Source organism: Sipha flava, unplaced genomic scaffold (genome assembly GCF_003268045.1).
Source record: "Sipha flava isolate LNK unplaced genomic scaffold, YSA_version1 19141_pilon_pilon, whole genome shotgun sequence".
In the NCBI taxonomy this organism is placed as follows: domain Eukaryota; kingdom Metazoa; phylum Arthropoda; class Insecta; order Hemiptera; family Aphididae; genus Sipha; species Sipha flava.
The window spans coordinates 1-8,791 of NW_020272620.1; the positions used below are offsets into that span (position 1 = coordinate 1).

Here is an 8,791-nt window from a genome sequence, read left to right on the forward strand (position 1 = left end):
AAAAAGTGGTCAGAGATATGCATGAAACGCGAGCAATGGATCTAACTGGTAGCGGAACATTGTTTGCATATGCTGACGACATTGTCATTCTTGGAGACTCTCAAACCGAAGTAGAAGAAAGTACAAATAAATTAATTAATTCTAGTAAAAGAATGGGCCTCAATATAAACGAGAATAAGACAAAGTATATGGTCATGAGTAGGCGACCAAGAATATTACAGAATCTCACCGTAGATGGATATACATTCGAACAAGTAGAAGATTTTAAATATTTGGGAGTCAATTTGAATAATAGGAATGATATGCATAACGAAATTAGATTGAGACTTAAAACGGCAAATCGTAGCTATTATACAATAAGTAAAAACACCCCAGAAGGGGGGGGGTGCATGGGTAAATTTATAGAACGATTAAAATATCTAACTATTGGGAATTGAAAGACTGAATTTTCAAATAATAAAGTTTAAGAATTTGCTTTTTTAAGACTTGAATTTGTGTAATATTCTCGACATCTTCATACATATCCGTCCAAACAATTTGCTTTCAAACATAATTTAAGATAATGCCCATGTTACATTGTAGTGTATTGTTTTTGGAAATTAGTGTCCAAGACTGTAATTTTTCAAGTACTTCTACAGAAACAGCCCCTTGACGTTTTCGCTCAAAAAGCTCGTAAATATCAATAAAATCGAGATGCATGTTTATAACAGTTCCTAAAAACTTGTAGACAAGACACAACTCTGAAAATTCAATTCGACGCAAGATCGCAACTACGACAACGACTACGCAAAAACTCGATAATATAGGTATTATAAGTAATCTTTAATCGTGGTATTTTATTATTATTATTATTATTATTATTATTATTATTAGCTACAAGCTTGAATTTATTATCGCTCAACATAATCATCATTACAGTAATGTGATATTGTAAATAATATAACATTAATTAAAACTGATATTAGTCAGTTAGAACCTAAAGATAATTTAATATTAAGGAGGAAATAATATTATATAGTACAAATGGATAAGATTATTATAATGTGGAAATAATAGAATGTTCTAAAAATGGGTATTGGACGATTATGGAGAGTGTCTTTGGCGACGAGTGTATTTAGAATTGAAGAAAGAAGTGTGATTAGTGGACTAATATTACCAGTGTGGCGGTACCTTACTTAACTATACAGCACACATCTGAACAAACGATGAATCGTTGGATGTTCGATGAAAGTTTATATGTTTGTCATTGTGGATTACGTGTTTCAATACGTGACAAACCAAATGCTTTTTTTGGAAAATAGTACAACACAATTTGTTGTATGCCAAAAAAATTACACTGACTCTTCAAGATGTCGATACTTTAAATACATGGCAGAAGATTACCACTTATGTGACTGTCGTACACAGGCGTTATTGCGTGTCGCCAAATCAGGTATACATATAGGTAAACCATATTATACGTGTGAAAAATCATATTCCGACCCGAATAGATGCAGATATTTTATGTTGTATCAAATTGAATATTATATTTTATGAATAAAATACATTACCTGTACATTTTGATTTTTTATTGCTTATTATTTTAATTTATATCTTCTAAACCAAAAAATATAAGTTAGTTCTGATTTCACCAAAAACTTATACAGTAAAACCTGTCTTATGCGGAATTGCACGGGACCAATAAAAATTTCCGTTTTAGGCTGGTTTCCTTATAACTGAATATAACGGAAAATTCTATACTATACAGTTACGATAAACAGCACGATTAAAGTTGTAACGTTTTCCGGTCAATAATAAAAATAAAAATATTAAAAATTAATAAATATCATAGGCTACAATAAATTTTAATTTTTAGTAAATAATTATAATAACAAGTATATTAATTAAATATTTCAAAATAATGATAAATTAAAATTTTAAAAACATTTAGTAGGTACTAATAAAATAATATATTTAATATAATAAAAAAAAGTAGGTCGGTTATAATACAATTATAAATTCCAAAACTCGTGTAATGTTTTTTGTCTGGTTTTTTCTGTAGCAATGCTTTTTTCAACTTATTTTTGCCCACGATATCGTTTCCAATAACTCACTATAACATTTATTCATTGAAAATTGTTCTAAACTCTTGATGTAAATAAGTGTTTCCTTGTATGTTTTCAATTGGTTTTCTTCATCATTTCTTTCATTGTTTCCTTCATTATCTTCATTTTCAGAATCCGATTGATTTGTTGATTGATCGTCAATTAAAACATTTATGTCGTCATTATCCGTGTATACATTATTGTCTAAATTTATAAATTCATTAATGCTATGTGAATTACCCATAGAAGTACATAACCGCTGTACGTCTTCATATTCTTCATTATCGTCTATTTCATTTTCATAAAACCCAGCCTTTGCAAAACATGATTTAATTGTTTGTGGTTTTAATTTATTGACAGCTACATTTAACCATTGAATAGCTTGTAGTACTGTTATATTTTTAGATAATTCAGATAGTACTGATATTTTATCGACATTAGCAATAAGTGATTGCATCAGAAGTCGGCGATAATACAACTTAACACAGTAAATAATACCTTGATCCATAGGCTGTGTAATCGAAGTTGTATTGGGAGGGAACCAAGCTAATTTTATGTTTGATAAATCGAGTCTTGGATGACATGCGGCATTATCCAAAAAAATAATGATATGTTTATTTTTTTTTAAAATTTTACTGTTAAATTTTATTAACCAATCTTCCATAATACTTCCAGTCATCCAAGCTTTTTTGTTAGAGTATCATGAAACTGGCAATTTTTCTACATCAATATTTTTGAAACATCGAGGCTTTGCTGCTTTTCCTATTATTAATAGTTTTTCCATTTCACCGGCCATGTTTCCACAAAGAAGAACTGTTATTTTTCTTTTGAAAGTTAACCACCTTTACATTGTTCCCCTTTTAATTTCAATGTTTTTGAAGGAATAGCGCGAAAAAATAAGCCTGTTTCATCGCAGTTATAGATTATCGCAGCTCACCTAATTTTGATTTCCATTCATTTACTTCGTCAACATTGGCATCATTAGATTCTCCACATACTTGATTCCATGAAATATTATGTCTTTTACTAAAACATTCCAACCAACCGTTGGAACCTTTAAAATCGGTGTTCCCCAATTTAATCGCGATGTCCTTGGATTTTTCCTGAAGCATTGGACCACTAATTGGAATGTTCTTAGATCTAGCTTTAACAAACCAATTCCAAACTGCTTTGTTAATTTCATCATTAACAGTCTTCTTTAAACTTCGTTTGCTTTTCCCATTTACTATTTAAAATGATGAATATGACTTAAATAAAATGTAATTAATAATTTAATTATTTCATATGAACTTACCTTTTAACCATTCTTCTCTAATTTTAATTTTGTTTTTAATTATGTTATAAATTTGCGTTTTCCCGCATTTAAAAGTATTCATTAATGAATTAACACTATTTCCTTTTTCCCTTTCTTCGATTACTTTTATTTTTTCATTTAAACTTAAACAAATTTTAGACATTGTGAGAACAAGTAGGTACGAAACGACAGGTGAACTTCGACTACACCACTACGGTGACAATAATAAGCGCTAATTTATAGAATCAAGATAAAATTTAGTTATCTATCAATACGTATTAATTGCTGACCTTAATAATTGTTTAGTAGCAAAATAAATGTGGGCATCAAAAATATTTTTGTTCATTTTATGATGTGTTTTCCGTTTGTTAAAGGTTTATATGATTTACGGAACCAAAAAATAGCTTTCCGTTTCACGTTAATCAGGTTCCGTTTTATCAAGGGTTTAATCCTATGTTAAACTATAGAAATCTGCCGGAACCATAAAAAATGTCCGCACAGAACAGGATTCCGTCTTATCAAGGGTTCGCATAAGATAGGTTTTACTGTATATGTTATTACTCATCAAATGAAAAAAACAAAGTCAAAAAAATAAATTTTAACGTTGACGCCGTTGCCCCCTTGACCGATAGACTCAAACAAGGAGTGAAATGGGTATGGACGGAGACCGAACAGAAAGCGTTTGATAATATCAAAAGTGCTTTGTACGATTCTCCCAAACTTTCCCCACCAGACTATAGCGAACCCTTCTGTCTCCAAACCGACGCCAGCGAGCTAGGAACCGGTGCTGTTCTCTTCCAAAGGGGTGACAGACATGAGGACAGACGGATCATCGCCTACACGAGCCGGAAGTTTTCGGAAACGCAGAAAAGATACGCCGCCGTAGAGCGTGAGTGTCTAGCAATAATCTGGGCAACGGACAAGTTTAGACCGTACCTCGAGGCACGACCGTTTGAGCTGTACACCGATAATGCAGCCCTAACATGGCTACACAGGGCAAAGGGCACTTCACCTATCAAATTTGTATTTCCGTACAATACACGTACCTGGAGTCCAAAACGAGGGACCCGACATGTTGTCGCGACATCCCGCCCCTGGGCCACACGTAGACGAAGACCAACTAGAGGAACGACTTGTAGGGGTACCAACCTCATCAAAACCCACCATCACTACTAGTACCCAGGTTGACCACATCTTCACAACATCCAAAACGGATGCCATACGTAGCGACGCCCCGTTCTCCATCACTACACTCGCATTGTGGCAATCCGACGACCCCCATACGCGAGACATCATTTGGTCGTTAAAATCGGAAACCCCCGCGCGTAACACCAGAAGTGCCCCGATCTTATAGACAGTTTTGTTCTAACGGATGGCCTTCTGCGAAGGAATGTAAAGGGACACACATTAGTCGTCATACCTCGATCCCGATCACAACATGTGATCTGGCGGTATCACGACCACATCATCGCAAGTCATCCGGGGTGGAAAGAGACATACGGGGAAGTCAAGGACCGTTTTTACTGGAAAGGTTAGACGTGAGGTTGTATGTGAGGTCATGTCATATATGTGCATGTACCAAACCACTAAACTCACGACCGGATGACCCTATGTCCACCCGCAAACCCAGACAACCCTGGGAGGTAGTCAGTATTGACCTAATGGGCCCCTACCTTCGTACGAGTAGGGGGAAATCCTACATTCTGGTTGTCACCGATTGTTTCAGTCGGTGGACCGAAGCATACCCGCTAGGAACGGCCACTACGAAAACCATTGTCGATACACTAGAACGTGAATTTTTCTCACGTTTCGGATACCCTCGGATCTGCCTTAGAGACAACGGCCCCCAATTCGTATCGGACGAGATGCTCAACGCGCTTAAACAATGGGGGGCACAGGGTTGGACCACTACAATTTATCACCCGAGAGCCAACCCGGTCGAACGCCGAAATCAGGACCTGAAAAAGGGACTCCGAGCAACGCTGAACGACGACAAACATAGCACCTGGGACATGAAACTAGCTCCTATCCTATTCGCGATTCGAAACCGCCACTACGTGTACACAGGATATCCCCCGCTCGGTACTGGTACTCGGAAAAGAGTGCAAAAGGCCCGGGGACTGGGCACTGGTAAACGAGGGCGCGCTGGTTAGGTTAGCTGCCACCTCGGAAAATCCACGTGTCATGCCTGAACCGCGCAAATCCATTAACGGAACCCGATAATAGACAAGATTCATTTCAGCACCAACATCATTGTCGGGAGACAACCGATGTCGGCGGAAGAGGTACAAAGGGCGACGATAGCGGCCCTAAAAGCCAACTCAAGGGTGTGGGTGGCCTACAACAGGGGGAAGGCGGACCCGGCGGACCAGGCGGAAGAAATACGCTGGTTTTTACAACCCGCACCAGCGAGTCAGTCTTTGGACGGATCTTCGGCCGACTTAAGTCCCGCAACCACGGACAGTTCCCGCCCCGACAGCCCAAACAGTGGACCCAACAATTCGGTGGGTGAGAGCGGCTCCAGGGCTGCCACTACACCCATGCCGGCTGGCCGCGAATCTACATCCGCTAACAACCGAGTGGACAGGCATGCCGTCGAAAGTGGCATACCAGAACCGGCTACCATCACCACCACCCGCGCCGCTGAAGACGAAACCGAGGCCCCTGGAACCCTGGCCATCACCGACGCCTAAGGAGTCAGCTCCAGCTCAATCAAATAAGGCCATCCGGAAGCGCCAGAGGAACGCGGAACGCAGGGCGGAGTACAGAAGCCGCAAATTGGCGGAGGCGTGGAAGAGGTCCCAAACCGAGCGAGCCGACTTCAGCCAGCAGTACCGTCTACAAAAGCCGGCACGTGGCTCGGATCGCCAGAGCACCTCGGAGAGACCCCTCGTCGGCGAGATGTCGGAGCCAACAATACCCGGGTCGGAAACGCCCGCGAGGGTAGACCGACCGGAGGTTGCGAGCAACTAATATAGTTTTATCTTGTCAAACGAAATTTACAGCACTCAAACGTCCGGTCGTTTACTCGCCATCGCCGTATACTTATCGATTGTATTTAATTAGTTGTATACCTACATATTTTACGAATTTTACGAAAAATGGATAGCTGGTTAAATTTAAAGAGGAATAATTCTACGGTTGATAATAAGGAGACACCATGTACGAAAAAAATTAAATTTACAAAATTTCGTATGTAATAATTATTTATCGATGGGTTTTACTTGTAGTTGTTCTGTAGAAGAACAAAAACCACAATGCGTGATGTGTTTTGAAGTATTATCAAACGAGGTACTAAAACCATCAAAACTAAAAAGACATCTAGAAACCAAACATAAAGAATATGTTACGAAAACCATTGATTTTTCTAAAAATAAAGAATATGAATTAAGAAAAAATATGAAATGTATTAAAAAATCTTCAATAAGTTATAGTCATGAAAATGCCGTTAAAGCTTCATTTGTCGTTTCTTTACTTATTGGCAAACCAGGGAAACCTCACACAATAGCTGAGGATTTAATATTGCCCGCTGCAAAAGCTATGGTTTCTATAATGATCGGTAAAGAAGCAGTAAATAACATAAATTTAATTTCGCTATCAAATGATACAATAAAAAAACGAATTGATAGTTTTTCAGGAAATATTAAAGAACAGTTGTTGAAAAGAATAAACGAATGTGACTATTTTAGTCTCCAATTAGACGAAAGTACTGATGTAACTAATAAATCTATATTACTGTGTTATGTAAGATACAACTACGAAAATACCATTTTCGAAGACATTTTATTTGTAACCTCTGTTATATATATAACAGCAGAAGAAATATTTACCAAAATAAATGAATTTATAATATTAAATGAAATTGAATGGACAAAATGTGTAGAAGTTAGTACAGATGGTGCTCGAGCAATGTCAGGAAAAATTTCTGGATTAATTGTACGCATTCGAAATATTATACCATCAGTTACTTGGCATCATTGCTGTATTCATCGTGAAGCTATTGTCTCTAAGAAACTACCAACAAAATTAAAAGAAGTTTTAGATAAAGCTGTACAAATTTTGAATTTTATAAAAGCCAAATCATTAAATTCAAGACTTTTTGAACAATTTTGCAAGGACATGGATAGTGAACATTATCAACTTCTATTACATTCTGAAATTCGTTGGTTATCTCGGGGTAAAGTGCTCTCTCGTTTGTTTGAGTTAAGACATGAGATTAGATTATTTTTCATCGAACATAAATTATCATTTACGTTAAGTGAACGTTTAAATGATTTTTCTTGATTGGCTAGTTTAGCGTACCTTTCAGATATATTTGCTTATTTAAATGTACTTAACTTGAGTCTTCGAGGGTCCCATGTTACAATTTTTAAAGTTGAAGATAAAATTGAAGCGATGATAAAAAAAGTTGGAACTATGGAACCTTCGTCTATCAAAGAAAAATTACGATTCATTTCAAAACCTCAATAATTTCCTTGAATTGACCAAAGGAGAATTATCCGGAGAAGTTTCCAAATACATCAAACAACATATTGAAGATCTGCAACGAAGCTTCCGCGATTATTTTCCTGTTCCAGACACAAATAGAAACTGGATTAGACACCCTTTTGAAATTGATATAACCCAAATTAATGAACTGACATAACTGGAAGAAGATAATCTTATAGAAATTTCTACAAATGGTAGTTTAAAATTACAATTTAATCAAAATTCGTTAGAAAATTTTTGATTGCACGTACAAAAAGATTATCCAGTATTATCAAGTAAAGCTGTTACGTGCCAACCGTTTGATCCGTTAATTCAGTTACAACGTCTCAGTCAACGCTTGTGTGGAAGTGTAGTCAGGAATACTTAAGACTTCCTTTTAAAATAATTAAATTTATTTAACTTATAAAAATTATTCTAACTACAAATTTTGTAAATATTCTAGTGATAGAAATTATTTAAGTCCTAACAATTAAACTTATAAAATAATTGGAAATATTTCTAAGTCCAGACCATAACATACACTGACGTGAAGGTGCTCAGTGCAGCATAGACAAGACTCGTCTGCTTTGCCCTTGTTTTCGGGTCCCTTTTATATGTGATATTGTAGGTGTGTGTGTAAAATCCCAAATGTGTGTGTGTAAATGAATAAGATAATAAAATAAGATAATTTCCTATAAATTGTGAGTGTGTGTGCGTTATCTCCAGACCGTGACATAATTATAGACGCAAATGCCCAGGATGTGGTCACCACATCATTCCGATAAACTATTTTATTTCAATTTCCCAGAAAAACGTTTATGTGAACCCTTTCACTTGTGATTTCGATATTCTAATTCCTTATTGTAATCTCTAGTGTAATAACCACGTGAACACAATAAACTAACTTATCCATAGTTGTGGTTTTTGATGTACATGGGAACCTCCT

The 8,791-nt window shown here is 36.4% G+C and overlaps 2 protein-coding genes across 2 annotated transcripts; one reads left to right on the plus strand and one right to left on the minus strand.

The window, feature by feature from the left end:
* Positions 1-2,052: 2,052 nt before the first annotated feature.
* On the minus strand, positions 2,053-3,460 carry LOC112681453. The gene is made up of 3 exons (XM_025551703.1): positions 3,379-3,460; positions 3,022-3,309; positions 2,053-2,474 (listed from the first exon to the last, which is right to left on the minus strand). Exons 1-3 carry the CDS (start codon positions 3,458-3,460, stop codon positions 2,053-2,055), a joined length of 792 nt encoding a protein of 263 aa, XP_025407488.1.
* A 3,827-nt stretch (positions 3,461-7,287) lies between these two features.
* On the plus strand, positions 7,288-7,662 carry LOC112681454 (protein FAM200B-like). Its single transcript, XM_025551704.1, has one exon. It carries the CDS (start codon positions 7,288-7,290, stop codon positions 7,660-7,662), a length of 375 nt encoding a protein of 124 aa, XP_025407489.1.
* The last annotated feature ends 1,129 nt before the right edge of the window (positions 7,663-8,791 follow it).

Coding starts and splice junctions, on each gene's coding strand:
- LOC112681453 (XM_025551703.1), bottom strand. CDS start 3,460: ATGAATACTTTTAAATGCGGGAAAACGCAAATTTATAACATAATTAAA. Junction 3,310..3,378: donor TAGAGAAGAATGGTTAAAAG/GTAAGTTCATAT, acceptor CATTTTAAATAG/TAAATGGGAAAAGCAAACGA. Junction 2,475..3,021: donor TGAATGGAAATCAAAATTAG/GTGAGCTGCGAT, acceptor AAAATATAACAG/TACTACAAGCTATTCAATGG.
- LOC112681454 (XM_025551704.1), top strand. CDS start 7,288: ATGTCAGGAAAAATTTCTGGATTAATTGTACGCATTCGAAATATTATA.